The 24,662-nt window shown below is 37.1% G+C and overlaps 1 protein-coding gene across 1 annotated transcript in view; it reads right to left on the minus strand.

Annotated features, from left to right (window-relative positions):
• LOC108273705 (cadherin-12) overlaps window positions 1–24,662 on the minus strand; it is a 147,424-nt gene that overhangs the window by 65,189 nt on the left and 57,573 nt on the right. The window contains exon 2 of the mRNA XM_017483119.3: window positions 5,378–5,846. Within this exon, the coding sequence (XP_017338608.2) occupies window positions 5,378–5,629 (252 nt within the window). The 5' untranslated portion in view covers window positions 5,630–5,846. The remainder of the gene's footprint in view (window positions 1–5,377; window positions 5,847–24,662) is intronic.

Here is a 24,662-nt window from a genome sequence, read left to right on the forward strand (position 1 = left end):
CAGAGTTATTCATGCAGCATTATATTGGTAATATACTAACCTCCTATCAGATGTTTATTTGAATGCTTTTCATCATATCATTTACTGTTATAGCATAGCTTTAGTCTTTCTATTTGTTTATTTTTATGGTTTTTTTATATCATTGCAGATGACAACAAAGGGAAAATAAAACTATCTTGTTTTTAGTCTACATTTTAATCCATTTTTTTCTGAAGTAAAGAACATGCAAGCTGTACTTAGTCATAAACTCTGAATACGTTACATAGGCATTAGGGCATTCTTGTTGTGGATCCATTTCTGTTGAAGGATGATTACGCAAAATTAAAGTTGTTCCATGGTTAAACTGTTATTTATGTTATCCATGGACTATCATGAGCTTGTGATAAAATGTACTGGACAGTCTTTAGTTATTCATCCTGACAGCCTATATTTATTTTAAAGACGTCTACTTATGGCTTGTAGCTCAGATTTGGAACACAGTATTTTAATGGGGGAGATTGTCACACTAAAAGACCAAGCAAAACTTTGAAGAAAATGGACATGAGAGAAATGGTTGTTTTATGTCACAATGGTTCAAAAGTGTGAGCACAATAATATCGCAAGGCTAAAAGAAGGTTGAATAAAAGCAAAGCACATATTACTTTTTCTACTGTGTTTACTCCTTTGACACCCTGATAGGGAAAAATGCCATGAGAGCACTTTTCCCACTGCTTGCTCAGTGTCTCATGGAGGAGTAAACAAATGTTGCCAAAGTTTGCATTTATTAATCCAAAATATCTAAAGCCACCTATAAACACTGTCATCTATTCACTTTCCCAGATTTAAACTCTCAGCATGCATGAACTCATGGACTCAATGACAAAAGTAGTGGCAAAAACTCATAAGTAATATATATAATAATAATTGAAAAAGTAATATTTACTTATTAAGCAATAATTAGGCTATTGGTCCATTGGATTCAGTTATTGTTTGTGTCTTTAGACTGCATTCTCCTTTTTTTGTCCCCTTCATGTCTATGTTGTCAGGGTTTATTTGCATGCTGTCTCAGCTTAGTAAACCTGACAGTGAGAAATTGTGAACAAATTAAAATATATATAGAACATCATATGGACCATCAGCATATTAATATGGCGGATTATGACAGGCCCAGATTCACATTTTCCACATCCTTGCTTAGAGGTGAAGAACAAGGACTAATGGATAAAAAGTATACTTTAGTAGAGTGAAAATCATCTTTCTTGATACAAAGAAATGCAAACTGTCATTACTATTTACTCAATCCTTGACCAGAGAGAGCAAAGTAAGGGGAGTAAAAACAGGCAAATATGCAGAAATGACTCAGTTTTTTAAAAAAGGCTATTACAAATAATACATTAATGTCAACATTCAAAGTTTAATACTTATGACATACTATATAACATTATATAACATATACATTATATTCTATCAATAAATGTCAGGTAAAAAAGTGTCTTAGTGTGAACCAAGAATGTGTTGGGTCTTTGACCCAAGCAGATAGTTTTATTTTTGTTTGTTTGTTTGTTTGTTTGTCAGACACAGGAAAGTTGTCTGTTAATGCTTTTCCACTGAACAGCTTGGCATGGCATGATTGAACGTGTATCAATTTATCACATGATGCTACACCTGAAAGTAGTATGAGGTGCTCTGAAGGTTATTTGGGATTTGGTTGGTGATTACTGGTGAACAAGTAGTATAGGTATACGTCATGCTAGATTAAATGAGTGTGATTTGTGTCTACCTTATAGGGTAAACCATCACAACCCAGTCCCACAAGAAAAAAAATAAATCATATACAACTTACTTGCATATTAACCTTCTATATGATGATTATCACCATTCTGTCAGAAGTATTGAAATGCTTTTGTATAAACTCAATAATCTGTTGGTGATAAATTGAATAAATTAAAATTTTGCTTTTCATGATTGCTTTTGGCTATTTGCACAGTAAACACAAAGCCATTCTACTTAGGTACATCAGACAGTCCACAGCCTTATTTGTTAAGCATCACTGCTGGGACTGGAAATGAATGTGTGGGACCTCTAAACAAGGAGAACATTTTACAGTGGGAGAAAAAAAATAAAAATATAAAAAGCCCATAAACCATTCCAGATTATTTGAATCTTGTATTCTCAGTTGCATTAAGCCAAGCTTTGTTGTGTCACATTGCCTGAAGCTGTCAGTGTGAAAACTGAACAATGGGGCATGGGGCTTAAACATGTGTAATTAAGCATTAGTTTGTCATGTAAAAAATACTTGGGAAAGAACATTTTTTTGATTGATCGACTGATTGATTGATGAATACATTTCAGATGACCTTCCTGATGGTAAATTTGAAGCCAGCAACGCTGAGAGCAAAATGTTAATAAAAAAAGTATTGATTATTGTATATGAAATGAATATACAACAGAATACAGCATTATATGAATTTGGATAAGCTTATAAATAATCATGAAAAAAGTGAACTTGTCATCACAATTATCAACTTCGGTGGTGTGACAGATTTTGCTGATTTGTTGTCAGCCCACCTTGCCCTGAGTATTGCCTGAAGCAGATACAGCACTCAAACTGGAATTATTAGACATTAATAACTAGCAGAGTAAATGTGTGTGTATAAGAATTTAGAGAAAGTGATTAGCAGAGAAACAACTGAATGCTTTGCAATGTTTTAACTAAAAAGCTTTGCAGACGTGTGTGGCAGCTACAAAGAAGAAACAAATCTACAATCAGTACGTAGATTAATGCATTTTTAAGATCAACTATCAGGAGAAGGAATTATATGAAGTCCCAGATTTTAAATTTATAGCCAGGTATTTAACCTCAGTAGTTTTTTTTTTACATGGTGAATTAGATTACCACACTGTAATGTGAAAAAGTTTAAATAAATGGATAACAAATGGTGTAAACATATATGTATATAACTATTCATTTAAAGGCAAAGTGCCACTAAGACATTATTTTATAGTATTAAATATTAATTGCCAAGGCTATCACTTATGTCAAGGCAATGATTGCGGGTTTTAATGCATACAAAAGGAGAAGAAAAATTACATCATTTACACAATGACAGTGTCATTATTGGGAATAATGGCCAGCTTTCTCCACTTATGGTTCTGGCAAGAGCAACTGGCATTGCTCTTATTAAGTTATGATGAATTAGTCATAAACATGTTCAGTATGCTTTACTCCTTCCACCATTCCACAGAGGTACTTTATTCAAGAAATATACTTAATATATTTACATAAGACCTTACCGTAGTAACCACATTGTCTTGTGAGAATGCTCATGTACATTCTGGAGTTCCAAATCCTCTTCTCACTTGTTTTTACTTGTATTGGCAGGCATTTGCACAGATGATTTATGATTTATGATGTCTTAAACAGGGCTCAGAGACTGAATTTCTTTTTCTCTTGTATATGGCCTGGAATCTGTCCATTACCATGAAATCCTGGCCAAGGCTTAGGATTAAGTGATTGAATAAAAAAGAAAACGGTCCTCCTTCTACTGCTTTCACACAGTCACAGAGTTGACCATAAACAGTGGCATGTGTTCACAGTGATTGCTGTGGCGCAAGGGCAAACCTGCCAGAGGAACTATTATTCTTTGGAAAGCCACAGCACTCCAAATTATACTGTTAGTACTCTTAAGCCTCCTTAGATGTTTCCTTTTTTCCTTTTTTAAAGATGACCACAGTGACCACAAGCCAGGCAGAACAATTAATATGATAAAGTTCACATATTGTATATCGTGCCATATACTGTGCCCTGAACAAAATTTATCCACCCAGAAGTTTTTGACCCAGAAGACATTTTGTAGTGTTACACCCTGGAACTGAAGTAGAACAATTGTAGTTTGAAAAATCAATTACAAATAAAAAGCATAAACAGCATTACTGCAGTATTAAGTATTAACGCCCCCTATTGCTGTGAAACTAAGTTAGAGATTGACAGGTAAACTAAAACAGAGTTTGAAAAGAAACATCCAGAAACAAACAACATCATGACAAGCAGAGAGATATCAAAACAATTTAAAGTTCTGAAAAAAAAATGATCAAGGTTTACTTATAAACCTTTTTTTCTCTTTTGTTCTGCCAGTTGTAACAATCTCTGCAGGGCAACAAGGTGAATACATTTTTGTAATTTTTAGAGGTCAATACTTTGGTAAATAATAATCCCCCTCCCCTCAATATTATAGGGAAGTTTGTGTATATTCATGACATACACTCACTGATCAATTTAAAAGGAACACTTGTACACCTGCACATGCATGTAGTTATCTAATCAGCCAATCATATGGCAGCAGCACAATGCATAAAATCATGCAGATACAGATAAAGAAATTCAGTTCATGGTCACATTAAACATCAGAATGGGGGAAAAGTGTGATCTATGTGACTTTAACCATGGCATGGTTGTTGGTGCCTGATGGGCTGGTTTGAGTGTTTCAAAAACTACTGATCTCATGGGCTTGGCTGATTAGATAATTACACAAATGTGCAAGTGTACAGGTATCCCTAATAAAATGGATAGTGCGTGTATAGCCCCAATTAGGTCTATTTCATTTACAGGTTGTAACATTTCAAAATGTGGAAAAGTTCAAGGGGGGTGAATAATTATGCAAGTCACTATATCCATAGATGGAAGTGAGAGGCTTGAGATGACATTTTAACAGCTAATCAGATTATTGGTTTAAATCTGCCTATGCCTTTCTTTACTATCAAAATTATAAACATGCCCACCCTCTGTTTAGGGTCAATGGCAGTCACTGACTTCATATATATAGATATATATAAGAGCAAATTTTTTGTTCACCCACCAGAAAGCCCAAGGGAACATCCCTATGATAATGCAAGATCAATGTGAAATTGTCGTCAAGAAGCCAGTATATGTATTGATTTTGGTCTTTATGCTTCCAGAATATTAATAAAAAATAATACATGCACACACACCCATACACACAATGTCTGTATTTAAAATAATCACTCTTTAGAAACTGGAAGTGGCATATTTCTGTGATTAACAGAGAAGATAATGTTTCTTTGTGTATCTGTCTCTCTATTAACCTCTACTACTCTACAGCCTGGCTGTAATTCTACCTCTCTCAGGATACAGCATTTTTTTGTTGTTGTTGTTTTGTTTTTTTTGCCTTTTTGCATTGTCTTCCACTTTTTCTTTCCTTTTGCTCTCTAAAGGTATTATTCAGTTAAATAGTCACTTCCATGCTTGATGACTGTTGAACTGTATAAAGCCTTTGGAGAGAAACAGGAATGGAAATGTAAAGTGAAACACTTTACAACTACTTTACTGGAGCCCCATCCAAGCCCAACTTGATATTTCAGAAATAGCATCTTTCCTTACCTTGCCCACATACTGAGGGTCAGATCCCATGTACTCCTCCAGAACAAAGAACTGGTTCCATACCCATCCCCTCTTAACCCTCTGAAAGCTTCCATTCTCTCCTCTGTTTCGTGCTGTAGACATGGATCTGTGGGGCCAACTGAGTCCCAGTCGGCTCTGGTTCTGAGCGGGTTGTACAGAATGGAGAGGAGCAGGTGAGCTCTTCTCAAACAGCAAGCACAGGAACAGCAGCAGAATGTTGCTCTTCAGCATTGGGCAGTCTGGAACAGTCCTTCTTTTAAAGTCCGAAGAAGAGTAGGAGGTGAAAATGAGAGATCCAGGGCACAGGAGGATGGCTGAACAATGAAGTGTATGAATGATAATTAGAGAGGAGAGTGAAGAAGGTACCAGGTATGAACCAAAACCCTGGTGTTCCTCAAGTCTTCGTCTTAGTGCTGGTGAGTCAGTTAACAGATTGTGAAATCATCACCTGCAATAAAACAAAAATAAATGAGTTATGGCATTGATGTGACTGAAAGTAAGTGGAAGAGCTACTGTTTACATTCAACTCTTCTCTTGTACAGTTTAAAACAATGTCAACCCCAGATAGGTTTATTCGCTTTGAAATATAGTTGAATGGGTATATTCCTATCACCTCAGGATAGAGAATTCATGATTAAATATTAGTGATTGACAGGTTTTATCAGTATCTCCAGCGTTTATGACATAGTGATAAGAAAAAGCACAAAATGACTGCATCAGTCCTGGAATAATCTGTGTTCCTTTGGCAGAAGATTGTACTGTACCGCCATTTAAATCATCTTAATTTTAAGTCACTGGTTGTCATAGATATCCGTTTAAAGAATTGATGCATCAGGATTCTCACCCAGTTATAAAATACAGCTGAGCATCATCGGCTGTAAAGTAATTTTCTAGAAATTTTCTAGATGCACCATAGGCCTATTAATGGAAATAAGGAGATTTGATCAGACAGATCCTGTTTAATACACACCAGGTTGCTTTAAAAATGAATATACATCATTATATGTCAAATAACTTTCTTCTTAAAATACATAAAAAATATATATCTAAAATGACAAATTTCTTTAGTACTATATTACAGAGAAATATACAAAGTCAAAATTGGGCCATGTCAGACAGAACCGAAATGTAACATGCTAGTTATGAGAAGTACAGATCAAAAATATCATACTGTATAAGTGTTCACAAAATACATAAGACATTTTAAATTCTGATAGTTCCAAAATAAAGATCCTTTCTTCATTACCTGTTGTCAAAAGAGTTGAGGGAAAAAATAAGCAAAGGAACAGCTGTACATTTCCCCAAACATGATGTGAACATGTTAATATGTATTTACAACATACATATCTGCAAAATTAACAACCTAATCTAATTTATGAACTTGATATTATTATTGGCCTCATACAAAATTACTAAAAAACACTATACAAATATTTTCTTCTTTTAAATGCATATCAATTCAATTCTAAGTAAAGCTATACCTGCTAAACTCATCCCAACCATCCAAAACATCACATTACTCTCCATATAGGGATATACAAATGTTTATACATTTACAGTTGTGTGCAATTACATACAGTATACACATGTTTACTTCCAAATGTAGAGTGAGGTTATATTATCCAAGAGACTTCTGATTCATTTTTGTAAAAATGCAAATGAACACAGGTAACAAATCAGTAAAGAAGCTTTTCACTAAATCTCATTAGTGAGTTCCAGTGCTGTTTTGTTATTTTCCACCAGTGAAAGTACTCGTCTCACACCTCCAACACTGTCCAGATGCCAATCTAATATTGCTTTGTTATGCCTCAGTGCTCCACACTTCTCCCGTTCGTTTCATTGGCTGCATGATTGATCGTTGGCTCTTCATGCCTAGGTCAATGTGCTTATCAGGTGGCCTCTGTTGAGCCTGTGTTGAGCACCTGCTCCAGCATGGTGCTTGATTTGGCAATGTTCACGCACATTGACATGGCCTTGCCAGGAAACCCAAATAGACCACAATAGCTGGAGATGCTGGCATTTAAGAAAGTGGCCTGGAGAGGCCCAAATTCAGCTGCCCTCCAAAACATGCCAAGCTATAAAAAAAAAATCCCTGCAGGTTTAGAGGTAGACACAAAAAGTGTATCTGACCTTGGATTTCTGGAGGCTCCAGCCAAGCAATATCAAATAGCCTTATAAAGAACGTTTATAATCAGCAAAGATTAGGAACCTAATTTATGCAGCAGTTTCAATGAACAAGAAATCATTCCATAAAATATTTGAGAGCATTACTGAATTTCCTTATATGCACTCTAAAATGATGTGACAAAATATCTAGTTACTGGTGCCAGCACATGAACTCTGGCTCCCATAACTGGGTAATAACAATACAGCAACAAAACCAAAGACTGTATTTATTTATAAAAACATAAACTAGATTTCAGTAAGCAGTTTTTTTTTTAATGGCAATAACATTGCTTCTGTCCCAGAATTCCATTCAGCGCTTTTGCTCTTTGACTTAGCATGTCTTGTGATAACATACCATAAAGCTTCTGTGGTTCAGTGCAATTCAGAGCCATTCTATTTATTCACAGCACACTGAATAACACTTACTGTATAACCACTTACACCTGAATATAAAAAGGTAACCCACAGGTCAAACTATATTGCTATAATCCATTAACTGGGCGAAATGGAAATGAAAGCTCATATTTGTAATGTCTATCAAAAGACATTTGGGGGAGAGGGTGGGTTTGTCAGAAATGTTGATGCCATGTCTGTTCAGTATAGATGGAGATGACCTGAGCTCATCTCACTCCAGTAATGCTGGTGAAATATATATCTTATTACATTTACCCTGCCATCTGAGTAAATCACATGTTCTGATGTTCACTCAATTAAATAGGAAGGCTTCCACGTTCCATGATAGTGAAATTTCAATGGGCAGTGGTAAAAATAGTAGCTAACAGAGTTTCTAAAGAGCAAAACAAGGGCTCTACCAGTACCCTTGGCTTGTCATGACAATACACAGGCTCTGTTGCTATAGTACTTTAATCTGCAGGCTACACAAATAATTGGAAAAAGAAAGAAAAAAGTGGAACTTTTCAAATGGATTAATTTTCAGTTAAGTATGAACCAGTTAAAATGGTCAGTGCTCACAGTGATAAGTATTGACTCAGGAAATAAGGCTTGTTGGCTACTGATCAGAAGGTCATGAGTTCAAATCCAAGGAGCACCACCACTACTGGGTCCTCGATCAAGACCCTAAACCCTCAACTTATCAGTTGTATGTTCTCAATCTATATTTTCAAATGCATGTTGAAAAACACATAATTTCTATGGTTCTTCGGATGCAAACATAAGCCAATTGAACAAATGTAATTCAAATGGTAATACCATGTTTGGAACCAGACTGATTCAGTATCAGAATTATTTATTACTCAACATCTGGACATTTAGTATGTAATGACTGAACTTGTGAAGGAAATCATTAGATGATTTGCATGAATCAGTAACGTGAAGCAGGACGAATTGTTGAGTCTAAGACTGGCAGCTGTGAAGAACTGTTCCAGACAGAAAGATTGATCTACTCAGTACAATTCTGTCTCTTCTGCCACTGTTGCTGATTTGTTCAATGTCAGTCTGAAATAGCGCAATTGCATATGATGTTTCCCCTTTATTTTTGAGGAGGCTTAATAAGAGTGCTCATCACCCCAGCAATACTGGAAACTTCTCAAGTGTTAATTTGAGGATCATTCTCTAAATTATGTTGTCATTCACTAAGTTCACTACTATTTCAAGTAAGCCAAATTCAAATTGCAGGTAGACTTTTTGACTATGTCAATGGAGTGATCAGTATATAATGGAACTGTGGTTGATTTTACTTCTTGATTTAAACAGTTAATATGATAATACAAATTCCAATAATACAAATTCCTGAAAAGTTGTATGGAAAATGCACATAAAAACAGGTATGGAAAGTAAATAAAATGGAAAAAGTATGGAAATAAAAATAAAAACAACAAGGAGTGATTTGTAAATGTACTTTGACTTGTATTTAAACCAAAATGTATCAAGACAAGGTATTTGATGTTTTACCTAATCAACTGCTTAATTTTTTTGAAGATAAACATTTATTTTGAAATTTCACCTTCTACAGTGCACAATATAATCAAAAGATTCAAGAAATCTGTCAAATCTCTGTGCGTAAAGGGCAAGGACAAAACCCACTTCTGAATGTGTGTGATCTCTGATCCCTCAGACATCAATGTCTTAAAAAGTCATGATTCTGTAATGGGTATCGTGACATAGGATCGGGAATACTCTCATAAACCTTTGTCAGACAACACCATACGCCACTGCATTCACATTAAGTTAAAGGCTTTACTTTGCAAAGCAGATATCAACACTGTCCAGAAGCGCCGCCAACTTGTCTGGGCTGGGTCTCATCTGAGATGGACAGTAGCACAGTGGAATCGTGTTTTGTGGTCCGACAAGTCAATATTTCAAATAGTTTTTGGACAAAACAGTTGTTGTGTTTTCCAAGAAAAAGAGGAAACCAACTGGTGTCTTCCGTGAACAAACACTTAATAAGTGTAATTAAAAGAAAAGGTGATGTTAGACAGTTGACAGTCCCAACTTGTTTGAAACTAGTTGAAATTTGAAATGAGTGTATATTTTCAAAAATAAATTAAATTCACAATGTAAAACATCAAATAATGTGTTAATAATGTGTTTTGAATATAGTAGAGGGTGAAATTGAATTTGCAAATTACCCTCTTTTTTTTTTTTTTTTTTTGCATTTTTCATACTGCCCCAACTTTTTTGGAATTGGAGTTGTATGTTTAATATTCAAGTTCTCATTCACCTCCCAACTGGAGTAATAATATACACCATCAGTAAACAAATTTGATTATAGAATCTCATTGACACCATTGTCCTTGGTTAATTTCATTCACATGGAACACAGACTCGAGAGATTATCAAGGTTACGCAGCATATCTTGTTTCATTTATTCCCACAAGTGCTACTTAAAAGTCAAAACTCATCAGCCTCCACCCATCTCTCCTAACCTGCATACATAATCGAGACAAGTTGTCATTGCATAGGTCATCTGTGTGATGGTGAGGGTCAGTGTTTTTCCCACTCTGATATAATGCAGCTTTACTTCTTCCATAGTTTCCTGACAGTGTTGAACAGTTTGATGGTCTTTTTTTCTGGGCATATATTGCACTGAATACCTGATGAGAGGGGTTCATTAGCATGTGTCAGAATCAGTGTATGCTGCATTGACCCACACGTTGCCCTCTGATAATGTGAAGCTGTGGCCTGACAGCATTCCCTGAGCATTGTGCCAGCATTGGTATAGTGTTCCCTCAACTCATCAGCTTCAATAATCAGCAAGCATATGGCTTGCCAAGCTGCCAGCTCAGATTAAAAGGGATATGGAAGTTATTCGTTGTCAGGCCTGTCATAAACTTGATTAACAGATAAGCAGTTGAGATTGCAGGGAAGTAAGGTAAGAAGGATGAGATTAATCTGTTTGAAAGATCTACTTAGAAATTTGCATCAAGAGGAGAGAAAATATTTGTGGCTGTTCATGCGTGCATGTAGGGAGGGCATGTTGTGAGAGCATTTAGCTGGTTGAAGAAAACAGACTTTTTAAAATTAATTGTATATATATATATATATATATATATATATATATATATATATATATATATTAATGCAGCTAACATATTTTATGCCTACACCTTAGGGCTGCACAATTAATCGAATATCGATCGCGATTACGATTTTGACTGCCCACGATTAAATGAACATGATCGACTGTGGTATTGCCATTTAAAGTTCGTCCTCCGCTCATAGAAAACTTTGTTGCAGATCAAATCAAGTGCTTCCTACACTTACAGCCAATCAGCATACAATGACGCAGGGATCACATCATTTTGTAGTGCCAAAACCCGGAAACAGTGTTAATATTTTAGCGCTCGAGCTGCTAGCTTTGCTTCAGAAATCATGACTCTACAGAGGTTGTCGGGGACATTAAACCTCATCATGCCGAACAGGAAAAAAACTTTGCAGATAAACTCAGGTCTCTACAGTGCGACCATTTCACTCGCATTTACGACTGAAAAGTACTTTGTGCGACTGTCAATAAATATTTATTCGCACCGGTGCGAGTGACCTGTTCGGAGTTGTATAATACAATCAGAATAAAAACTACAGGAAGTCCAAAATGCATCTACACTGCGCAACAGTTACTTTCACACTGCTTTTCATCATATCAGTCAAACAAACAAGTGTGTAAATACTGCAGAGAAGCCATTATGATGACAAGTAACTCAAAACATCATCTGCTTCTCTCAACTTCCCAAGCTCACAAACTGTGACCTGCTCGTGTAGACACAGCGGTGTCGGGAGGAGTAAATTAATAATAATGCTAACGCGACATGGTGGGTTTAATTCAAACTTCTTTATTAAATAATTCCTCACCAATCATAATCAAGAGTAGCAACTGTTCGGTCTGTAAACATACAGTACACTGCCCCACTCCTCCTACACCAACTCTACTAGAGCATTGACTTAATTTAAACTTAGGGTTGCCAGATATCACTGGAAAATTCAACTCCAGTTTCCATGTTCTGATTTAATTCCCCCACACTGTAATGGGAAACCGATCTAAAAGGAACAACTGATAAAAAATAAATAAATAAATAAATAAAAATACTAAAATGTAAAGATTGAAAATGTGCTTAGTTATAAATAAATCATTTAATATATAAAAGATATTATAATAACTTCATAAAATATAAATAAAATGAGAAATTAAATGATGTTTAATTACTATGGGTTGCATTTAATATCAATTTGACATTAAGCTTAGTTCGCTATTTCATTAGAAAGCTATTAGCCTTTTTTCTAATATGGATAATTTTTGTGTTAGTCTACTTTTATTTAGGACTCTTTATTGTTTAAGATATTTAAAAATAAATATTTTATGCTCAGTATTTCTCATTGCTATTATTTTAATTCAATTAACAGTGACCATGAGCAGAGAGCTTACATTTAACTGTTTATGACAGACCTCCTGATTACAGCTTAAACAAAAAGATTAGTATCTGGATCGGTTTCGGCTGTAAAAATCCTGATCGGTGCATCTCTAATGAACACTATTAAAACTAAAGCGTTTTGCATCTGACAGGTAAATGAACTTACTCAATCACATCCTATATGAGATTATTCAGATATATACACAATATTCACAGAGCGGTTCGAGAACTGACTCCAGCCCAGAATCATGACACTGGAAAATGTCTAATAGTGTAGCTTTAAATATAGTTAAGAGGAGCAGACTTCAAACACTGAACATTGATGTTTATTGTATTTGTTTACAATGTGGAACAGGTCAATGGTTGTTGTTGTTTTTTTGTTTTTTTTTGCATACAGTCTGTAAAATTAACTGAAAATATAAAATTTAGTTTATCAGAAGGTAAATTAATGTGTCATGGCTCACACTATGTTCTTAAATTCTGTCATAATTGACAAGCTCAAGTTTTCTCATGCTATTTGTGTGTTATATTGTGGCACATTAACATTACCATCTCTAAAAAAAAAATGTAAAAAAATAATAATTAAAAAAAACAAACTTCAACCGTGCTCCTAAATTTTTGTAATTTTGTAATTGTAAAGAAATTGTTACCGTAGAGCCCTGAAACTGGTTCTCACAATTCCGCCCAAAAAAACATGGATGAAGATTCATCCACAGAGAAATCTGTATTGTAGAAAATGTTTTAAATAAAGTTTCGAGAAGCTGTGGGAAGCTCGGTGATGGTGACGTTGAAGTCGAGCGACCGTGGTGTCGTTCGTTTATAGCGCACGGTTAGATGTTTATTACTGGCGATTGTATTTAGGCTTCAAACTTCAGAAACGTTGTGTTGATTTGTGCAAATGATCTTGATGGACAGAAAGTGTTAGTGTTGTAAATTTTTGTTGATCACAGAGCTTGTTTTTTTGTGATAATTCAAAAGTCTGTGTGAAAATCCTATTGGGTTTTTGTCGAGGGAACTGGTGTGATGATACCTTCTGGGTTTCGGTACAAAATGACGTCATCTCTGTACCGCTCTATTGGGTGATTTGTCTGCGTCTCTCCTCCTGCAAACATTATTACCTTTTTTGCATACGCCTGAATTGTTTTCATTTGCTTGCATATTGTTATATTTAATGTATATATTCATTTGGCTGATGGCGTTTTTATTTTTACTTATCTTATATTTTGGGTACAATTTTATTTATATTTTATTTATATCAGTCTAATTTCAAGCAAAGACTTGTACATTAGCAGGAATGTAGCACAACATGGAGGTGAAAGCAGCGGTCTGTTTTTTTAAATGTGAAAGTGCAATAAAAATATTGTCCCTAAAATAATCGTGATAAATAATCAAGATCTCAATATTGATCAAAATAATCTGGATTATCATTTTAGCCATAATCATGCAGCCCTATTACACCTACAGTAAACCTCAACCTTAACATCAGCAATTAAAGAAAATAATAATAGGTAATAGGAGTATTTTAGCATTTCAGAGTGGATTCAGTGTTTGTAAAAGAAAGAAAGGAAGAAAGAAAGAATGAAAGAAGTACTATACATGAGGACAGGAATGCAAAGGAATATTAAATAGAAAGGAAGTAAATCAGACTAACAGCAAGTGTGGACCGGACCAAGCTTAATAAATAATCAAGTGCAGACTCATGAATAAAAGATGGGTGGGTAAATAGTTTCTGAGAGTGGTTGTGGCCCTGCAGGGACACTGTTTCCTCAGAGGAACAACCCACACAAAGGTTCTCACAGTTACATCCCTGTGGATTTTACTTTCACCCTGGCAGTGCCAGTCTTAGGGCAGAGGCTCTCCCAATATTACCCTTAAGACATCCCAGATCCTCTTGAGCTTTTCATTTAACCATTGCAGTTCACACCTAGCAAATTTTATATTGCAACACACTTTGTCAGATTTTTTTGGCTCATGCTCAGGCACATTTTATTCCACAGCTATGAGGCCTGAAGAAAAAACATAATAAAATCATTTTAAATGGACAAGTCTTCTACCCGTATATCATCGTTTAAAGTAAAGCATACAGTTATTTACTTCAGGGAAGGTTTACTATCCTGAATTGAATTTTGTCTAACAACAATGAAATATATGTTTTGGTAAATGGATTTTGAGTTTTACAGTTCTGTTGTGCATCTGTTAATAAAGAGACTAAACACTGAAACAGATGCATACAGGCTGGCAAGTTTCCGTGGAGTCTAGCTTTAAGCAATCAAAATGACTATCTCAAAATGGCTCATAAGCACTGTCTCCATATGTGAAAAGGCATGTTTGGCTATATTTGCTAAATGGTTACATGCACTGATTGTATTTACCTTTCTGCGTCATAGCACTGTCATTAAAGTATTTCAGTATTAACACTGTTTTATTAGAAGCGAATTGATCCCCCAGAGAGAACCAAATGAAAATTAAAATGAAATTAAACAACATGCCTCCTACAATAGCTGCAAATGGCTGTTGCTTATACTAATTATTCCTTTTTGCTACTTATAATGACCAATGTTCTAGATACAGATTTGGATTTTAAAATGGTATCTATGAATCCACACTTTGCTCTACTTATGTGTATATTGTTATCTTCCTATTGTTATCCCCCTCAAGACACCCCCCCCCCCTCATTTTCTTGCATAACTGTATAAAGTTCCATGGCACATTTCAAAATGAATGCAAAGAGTTTTTTTTGTTGTTGTTGTTGACTTTTTAACATTTCATTCAGTCATTCATTTTCAGCATGATGGAGGATCTGAAGCCTAACCGAGGAACATTGGATGAGACGCCAGTCCATTTCAGGGCATCATGCACGCACACACGCACACACGCACACACACACACACACACACACACACACACACACACACACACACACACACACACACACACACACACACACACACACACACACAAACATTGAGGCAGTCAACCTACAAGCATGTTCTTGGTAACCAGAGAACTTGGAGAAAACCCACATGGTGATAACATGTGAAATTGGTGATTTAGTCCTCTGAATGTCAAAATGACAATTGATTTTTCAAATGGCATATACTGTTGTCAGTGTTATCCATCTTAACTCATATTATTGTGACATATTTGGGGAAAAAAAGCAATAAAAGTTCTTTTTAATTTTTTTATTTTTTTACTGTCAACCAGTCAAACTCTCTGTGTGATTTTTAGTGTGACTTTTCAAGTACAGATTGAAAGTTTTACACTTTTGGCAGCAGTGACAAATCACCAAAAAAATTGTGATATTCTCTACAATCATGTAGTCAAAGTTAGATGTAAATTGAGCTGCAAAGTTTGTTGTAAATTGAGTCTTTGTAAACTTAAGTTTAACTTAAATAAACTTTATTTAAGTTTCCATTTTGGAGTAGATGAAGCCAGACATTGAGGTCATGCCATCAGAACAAGAAAAAGTCAAACAAACTTTTCCATTTTATATGGGGTAGCTAAAGACATTATTGAACATGAATATTCAGATCTGCACCCTAGGATAGGCTCCACGTTTCCCTGTGACCCTGAAAAGTATAAAGTGGTATAGAAGATGGATGGATGGAATATTCACATCCAAATTTGATTACATGCTCTTTCCACTAAAATTATGCAAATGCTCTTTGAAATGTGGTTACAAATACAGTCTGGTGGAAACTGAGAATCAGATGAATTATGTCATTCATTAAAGATTCTTAATGAATTCAACAAATATCCCTATATTTATCTGTTCCTTTTTCTTTCTTTTTTCACTCTCAATTCTCAGTCACTTGGCCTACTGAACGACAGTAAAAGTCTGTAAGTGAATGAACGTGAACTCTCCTTTACCCCTGTGTTAGCCAGTAGTAGCTCACAGACAAAAAAACGCCTAAGGCAGAGAAGAGGGTATATGAGTTCTAAGCATACAAGCCCCGATGGGAACTCATCTGGCTCTGCTGCCAGAAAACCAAGCTCTTATGATGCAACAGACAAAGCATGAATCAAACGTGGTGATTATGTGCAAGTAGAATTATTTGACTGCTCAAAAAGTACTCTTGTCATCTGAATTATGTATTTTCTTCTTTGTCATATGTCAGTATTTTTTAAGACTAGACCTTTTTCAGGATTCACCATATGGGGAAAAAAGTGTGTGTGGGAGTGTGTTAAGTCACTCTGAAAGCATTTGAGGAGTATGTGTGGATTCAGAGTTCCTGCTGTGGATGTTTTTACAAAAAGAAGGAAAGCAGAGGAAGTGAAACAAAAGAACAACCTTTAAGTGAGTGCTGAGCTCTGCATCTTGGACTATCTAGCTTCTTACAAGAGACTTTATTCTTGAACTTACATTGTGGAAAATAGTAAACGCATTGATATATGGTGGACTTTTTGTATGTATATATGTATGTATGTATGTATGTATATATATATGTATGTATCTCTCTCTCTGAGTGTGTGAGTGATTGTGCCCGACGATGGTCCAGGGGGTCCACTGCCTTGTGCCCCGAGTCCCCTGAGATAGGCTCCAGGCTCCCTGCGACCCTGTGTAGGTAAGCGGTACAGAATATGTCTGTTTAATTTACTTTTTTATTTATTGAAGAATAGTAAGCACAGGAGAAGACAAAATTTGAATGCAGCAACTAATCATGCATTCTAGTGTGATTTTTGTGGTGTATAAGGTATCCAGTCAAGCTTGGAATATGGAAATGAAGTTATTAGTTTATAGGCAGCACTGGAAGCATCTTAATGCAGCAGCAAGAGAAAAAAAAATGCAACTTTCAAAATGTCTCTTTCAATTACAATCTACTGATGATATGACACTTCTATGTGGAACTTGTGCTTTGAAGGTATGCACTAGATTTACAAACTTTGAATAAAGGCAACTGAAGTTCTGATCTTTTACAACAGCTTTTATCAACAGATATTAATATTTCACACCAAATCATGATTCGAGTTTTAACATTTTCCACCGAGCTTTGAGTGACATGGCCCTTGCTGAAATCATTAGCAAGAAGGAAATTAAGACTTCTGGCTCAATAAATCACTTGCCTATCTAATTCTCTCATTTGCTACATTTCCTTCTTGTTAAATGAAATGCATCATTAGGCTGTGTTAAAAGCAACCAGTCCCTCATGGGATTGTTCTCTAAATAAATGACCATTGTGCTATTTTATGACATGTTGCCTAATGGAAACACTTTTAAAAGCAAATGGCTCTACTGTCTATTCTACTATGGCAATTTTAATGTCAGTCATATAATACCCCATATTATGAAAGAACATTTCTGGTAGGTAGAACAGAAAAAAATGCATAACACTTTTTCTTTTCTTTTTTTTTCATCAGAATTATGTCATAATTTTGACTCAAGATTTATCTCAAGATTCTGACACATATCTTACATGACTTATCTGACTTATCTCAATAGTTTGCCTTAATTAAATATCTTGACTTGTCTCAAAGTTCTGAATTATCTCAAAATTCCTATTCTTCTGACAGATGACGTTAGGGCTATGCAAATAATGTGATCATAATCATTATTTTTAAATGATGACTTATTATCTAAAAATTCTGACTCATTATTACAAAATCCTGACATTACTCCAAAAATTCTGACTTAATTCAATATCCTGACTTGTCTGTGTTATGACTTCACCTCTAAGCAGCGTGCTGAAGAGCATGTGAATGCATGCTGCCGTGCAAGGTGCGCAAGCACCTGCTTTTTCGTTGTTGACATTTGTGACATTTGGACACGTGCATTTGTTATGTTTTGTTATGTCTCCTCCCTGTTCCGTCATTGGCTATTGTGTCACGTGTGTCCGAATTGCCCTCAGCTATCAGCCATTACAAGGCTGATTATGTTTGTATATATACCGTGCGCCTCCTAGCACACGGCGTGGAATATTAGATTAGATTAAATATAGTTATAGTACAGTATAGTAGATTAGTTTAGATTCCTTACGATAGATAACCATAGTCATAGTTAATGTCATGTTTTATGTTTAGATTCGTTTGTTTAGTTCACGCTGGTTTCTCCGCGCCCAGTTCATAGTCATAGCTCATGTTTCATGTTTTGTATCGCGACCCTGTTTTCCGTGACCACGACATAGTTTCCTGCCTTGCCCAGTTTATGCCTGTTTGCCGATCGCCTGACCTCTTGCATGTTTTGGATTACGTTTTTGGATCACGTTTTGGATTTACCTGCCTGTGTCTCTCTTAAATAAAACTGTTCGAACTGTGTTTGCATCTGTCCTATCTCCGTTACGTCACGAAACGTGACAGAATATTCTGCCAAAACATGGGTGCAGCAGGAGAACGGAGAAAACGCAGAACCCGGAAGTCAACGCCAACCGTCCCCACTATGGACTCAATCCAATTCCCATAAGGGACATTTATGGAGCTTCCTGATCCATTTGACGGATTTTTCGGATCCCCGGAATATTTTCTAGTAGACTTTCAGTTCTATTTCTCCTGCCTGTTTGACCCGAAGCCAGAGGAGAAGCGATGGCTCCGATTCATGTGGTCAAGGTTCTTTGGACCGGACCGTCAGTGGGTGCAGCTCCTACTAGATAAGCACTGTACGAACCTGGACAGTGTAGAACAGTTTGTGGGGGAGTTCATGATGCGGTTCGGGAGTCCGGAGGCGAGGGTCGAGATAGAACAACTTTTTTTTTGGGGGGGGGGGGCTGGGGGGTTAAGTCTGGCAGGCAAACCTGCCCTGCCGTTTACTTACTACTACAGGCAAACTCATGCAAAGCCCCAGCTGGAGGTTAACCTGGCGACCTCAGAGCTCGAACCTGAGACCCACGAGGTGGGCTCACCTGCCGAGCTCCAGCTAGAGGTCAACAGGGAGGCCCCAGCATCAGAGCCCCAGCCGGAGGTTACCTGGTTACCTCAGAGCTCGAACCTGAGACCCACGAGGTGGGCTCACCTGCCGAGCTCCAGCTAGAGGTCAAAAGGGAGGCCCCAGCACCAGAGCTCCATCCTGAGGTTCAGGAGGGGGTCTCAGCTCCACAGATCCACTGTAAAGCCCAGTTACAGTCCCAAGTGTCTGTTAACACGACCGACCAAGTTCTGCTCAAGCCCAAGTCTACTGACATGGCCGACCAAGTTCTGTTCAAGCCCGAGTCTACTGACACGGCTGACCAAGTTCTGCTCAAGCCCGAGTCTACTGACACGGCTGACCAAGTTCTGCTCAAGCCCGAGTCTACTGACACGGCCGACCACGTTATGCTCACGCCCAAGTTTGCTGAAAGAGACAACCAAGCTCTACTCATGGCTATGTCTGCTGATGTGACCAACCAAGTTATGCTCACGCCAGAGTCAGAAAATTTGTTCGACCAAGTTCTGCTCAAACCTGAGTTTGCTGAAACAGACAACCAAATTCAGCCTGCAGGCTCTGCTGAGTACGTCGCTCTGCTTTCCTGTTCAGCCGAGGACGTCTCTCCGCTTTCCTGCACTGCTGAGTAAGTCGCTCTGTTTCCCTGCTCCACCGAGGACGTCGCTCTGCCTTCCTGCTCCACCGAGGACATCGCTCTGCTTTACTATTCTGCCGAGGACGTCGCTCCACTTTCCTGCTCTGCTGAGAACGTTGCTCTGCTTTCCTGTTCAGCGGAGGACGTCACTCTGCCTTCCTGTTCAGCTGATTTTGTTGCTCTGCCTTCCTGCTCCTCTGAGTACAGCGCTCTGTTTTCCTGCTCCGCGGAGGACGTTGCTCTGCTTTCCTGCTCAGCTGTGGACGTCACTCTGCCTTCCTGTTCAGCTGAGGACGTCGCTCTGCTTTCCTGTTCAGCGGAGCATGTCGCTCTGCTTTCCTGCTCTGCCAAAGATGTCGCTCTGCTTTCCTGTTCTGCTGAGGACGTCACTATGCTTTCCTGTTCAGCCGAGGACATTGCTCTGCTTTCCTCTTCAGCCAAGGACGTCGCTCTGCTTTCCTGTTCTGCTGAGGATGTCGCTCTGCTTTCCTGCTCCACCAAGGATGTCGCTCTGCTTCCCTGCTCTGCCAAGGACGTCACTCTGCTTTCCTGCTCTGCCGTGTACGTCGCACTGTTTTTTTGTTTCGCCAAGAATGCCATGCAGTCTCCTGGCTCTGCTTGGGACATTCTGCCCAGGGGGCCGGGGCCGCCAATGGAGATGGATGGTTCATGGCACTCTGGGAGGAGTGCCCTTGGGGGGGGTTCTGTCACGACTTCCCCTTTAAGTAGAGTGCTGAAGAGCATGTGAATGCATGCTGCCGTGCAAGGTGCGTGAGCACCTGCTTTTTCGTTGTTGACATTTGTGACATTTGGACACATGCATCTGTTATGTTTTGTTATGTCTCCTCCCTGTTCCGTCATTGGCTATTGTGTCATGTGTGTCCGAATTGCCTTCAGCCGTCAGCCATTACGAGGCTGATTATGTTTGTATATATACCGCGCCTCCCAGCACATGGCGCGGAATATTAGATTAGATTAAATATAGATATAGTACAGTATAGTAGATTAGTTTAGATTCCTTACGATAGATAACCATAGTCATAGCTTATGTTTCATGTTTTGTATCGCGACCCTGTTTTCCGTGATCACGACATAGTTTCCTGCCTTGCCCAGTTTATGCCTGTTTGCAGATCGCCTGACCTCTTGCATGTTTTGGATTATGTTTTTGGATCATGTTTTGGATTTACCTGCCTGTGTCTCTCTTAAATGAAACTGTTCCTACTGCACTTGTAACCGTCCTATCTTCCTGACGTCACGATTCGTGACAGTCTCAAAGTTCTGAATTATTATCTCAAACCTCTGACATTATTTCAAAATACTAACAAGTTACCTCAAAATTCTGACTTATTACCTCAAAATTCTTATTCTTTTGACAGCTTAAGTTAGGGCTATGCAAAGAATGTGTCCTTATTAATCTTATCTAGTGCAAACCTGTTTAGCAGGAAACTAAATTATCTTGCTTTGTCAGCAGGTAACTAGCTTTGTTAGTTTGAAAGCTAACATAGATAGCTGTTCAAATCATGTATCATTTCATAAATTAATACTTATAGTACACAACAACTGCTATTCTTGTTAAACATACACATGTTAGACATACTATCCAACAAGCAAACACTCTCAGTTAGCTACATCACTCCCATTCCTTGTGTAAATGGAAGGTAGAGTAAAATGATGAGTGTCTGAATATGGGATCAAGCATCAGTGACTAACTACTCTTAACCAATCATGAATGTTTCTTTAAATCTATTATTTGGGAGTTTGGAAAGAGTAAATATTCAACATAAATAAAAATTTTATCAAACAAAATACTGAGATTTATTTTAGTTTTATTTTTAAAATGAGTTAAAATGTTTTGGTAAGTTTAGACAATAATTCACAATTTTGAAATAATGCTGCTGCCACCAAAAATAAAGGAAACATAATTAAAGGAATAAATAAATAGGGGGCATGGTGACTTAATACCTTGGGTATTCAAGGGTTTCCTCCAGGTACTCCGGTTTCCTTCCTTCCAACCTTAAATTGGCATTTCTAAATCGTCTATAGTGTGCGAATGGGTGTGTGAATGGGTGTGTGAGTGTGTGTGTGATTGTGCCCGGCGATGGTCCATGGGGTCCCCTGCCTTGTGCCCCGAGTCCCCTGAGATAGGCTCCAGGCTCCCTGCGACCCTGTGTAGGATAAGCGGTACAGAATATGCATGGATGGATGGATACGTAAATAAATAAATAAATAAATAAATAAATAAATAAATGTTTGGTCTTGTTTTAGGTCCAGTTATCAATGTGACCACTTTGTTAATTAGCTGTGATTTTAACAAGTCCATTTGCTTGCTGTGAAGAACACAGTTCATAAACAATTACAATGATATTATAATGCAGGAGTAACAGTAACAGTAACTGGTTTGGCGAATAATTGGACACTAGTAATTGGCAAAATGTGAAGCTTGGGTAAACTTGTCAGGCTGGGTTAAAATTCACACATAACCTGTCAGATAGGGAAAAACAACATTCCAATTAATCATGCCCGATCACAGACGTTTCTGTTTTTATAATGCTTTAAATTTATAGCCCTCAGGTGTTGACCGATTGTCAGTTCCCATATCGTTCAAAGTACTTTAGAGGAATTAGATGAATTAGTTTATTGGGAAAAATGTTCAAGGAGACCACATTGTAGCTTTTTGAGCACTTGACTAATGATGATGGTGTGTCAGCTGACACAGTTAATCATAAGTATTTCACTTCTTACAGGGCGTTCTGTTTCTGTGATTAAGATAAACCCTGGTGATGTTACTATATATCTGTCTTATTATTCAACTTACACTGTCAAACATAAAATACACACACATGGATGTGTTAGTCAGAAACCCTGCATTTCTACTGAAGTCTCAGTCGGATCCGGTTCCATTTGCATGATAATTGGAGCAGGGGGGTATGGGGGGGGGGGTGGGGGGGGGGGGCAAGCTCATACAGAGGGAACTGAAACAGAAGTTGATTGAATTGTACTTTCAAGGCACAGCAGTAAATGAAGGCATCAGAACGCTGATTTGAGAGCTCTTAATGATACGTCTTGAATGGTGCTCAACGCAACAGTAGTGTTATTCGTGGAGCAGTTTTAGAGGAGGAGGTGGCGAAGAAGAAAGAGAGGAGCATCTTAATCATTTGATGCCTGTGCCCTGATGCTATCTGACATGTGGGTGATTGGCACTTAGGACTTTGAGATAAGGTGTGTAGTCATATTTAGCTTTGTTGTTAAAAGTTTGTGCATGTTGGTAAGTGAAATTTAATAATAGATAATCTGTTGTTTTATACTTTTAAGTTATTATGTGATAGAAATAAACAATTAAAAGGTTGTTTAAGAATAATTTTTGTTAACATGTGGTTTGTTAACAGCTGTTGATCTTAAAATTCACTGTTTAACTCTTTTTTTTTTTTAACCAAAGGCCAAAATATGGAATTTCTGCTTGTTTTGGGGGTGCCTGTGTTCAGCATTGAATTTATTTCTGATGACACACTTCACAGTAGTGATTAATGGATCATATGAAAGAAGACACTCAGCACTTTACGACTTTGTGGTTTTCATAAGTATTTCTTTTTTTTTTTGTTTTGTTTACCGAGCCTACAAGTTTAAAATTTTATAATTTTGTTAGGACAGTTGTATACAGTGTTTTACTATCAAAATGCTTTAGTTGTGCTGTCCATTTTATCTCTGTACCAATGTAATTGTCGATAGGTGTGAATTGTTTGCCCAGCAAAGGAATAGCAACCCTGTAATTCCACCATTAAGATGACAGAATGGAAATCGACTTATCGAACATTTTCAATCGGTATAAACAAAATTCATTTGTTTATACCGATTGAAAATGTTCAATAAGTCAATTTCCATTCCACCATCTTAATCTGATTGCCAGTGTATTGCGAGAAAGAGTAATTTATCAGCAATTATGCATCAGGTATGTGTAAATGTCTACTAACACACAACCAAACATCATTATCAGTTTTAGTTCTAAATAAATCCTGTTTAGTTAGTAACTAACTTTTTGTCACATTGTAAAGCTAATTGTACATTTTTATTGTCATTGTCGGTGTCTATTGCTTTTTCTTACATTAAAGTACTGGTGAGAATACTGCAAATCCCTTAGTTTCAATCACAGTGAACTGCTGTATTATGCACTTTGAAGGACACCAAAATGAGAAGTTATAAGAGAATATTAAGGGTCATTAAAATGATTCCATCTAATTTCTACAGGTAATAAATATCTCATTTTCTGGAACATTTTCTTCATCTTCACCTAATATAATTACACTCATTTTCACTGCCACTATTCCATCAATATGCTGAAGAAATGCATACTCGTATTGCTTCCATGTACTTTTGCAAAGCAAATTGTTATATATTGTACATATATTCGGTTCAAGTGTTTAAGTTGCATTTTTTTGATTAGGTGAATAAGCATAGTAGTGTGTTTTAGTGCCACAAGATTCGCTGGCTCATTTATTTCAACTCTAATCTAAATGCAAATACTGACTATCCATTTAAACCAAGATGTCTTGAAGCAGCTCGTGGATATTAGATACCAGTGATGCTTTTTTTTTTTGCTCTCCTCCTTTCTTTTATTGTTTTGTAGAAATTCAATAAAGGCTGAAGGTGGCCTGTTGTGTTAAAATGGGGCCAGTGGAATTCGGTTGAAGTACTTCCATTTAGAGACCAGGGCCAGTGTTAAATGAGTGCGACATTTATGATGAGATGCAC

This window comes from Ictalurus punctatus, chromosome 13 (genome assembly GCF_001660625.3).
Source record: "Ictalurus punctatus breed USDA103 chromosome 13, Coco_2.0, whole genome shotgun sequence".
In the NCBI taxonomy this organism is placed as follows: domain Eukaryota; kingdom Metazoa; phylum Chordata; class Actinopteri; order Siluriformes; family Ictaluridae; genus Ictalurus; species Ictalurus punctatus.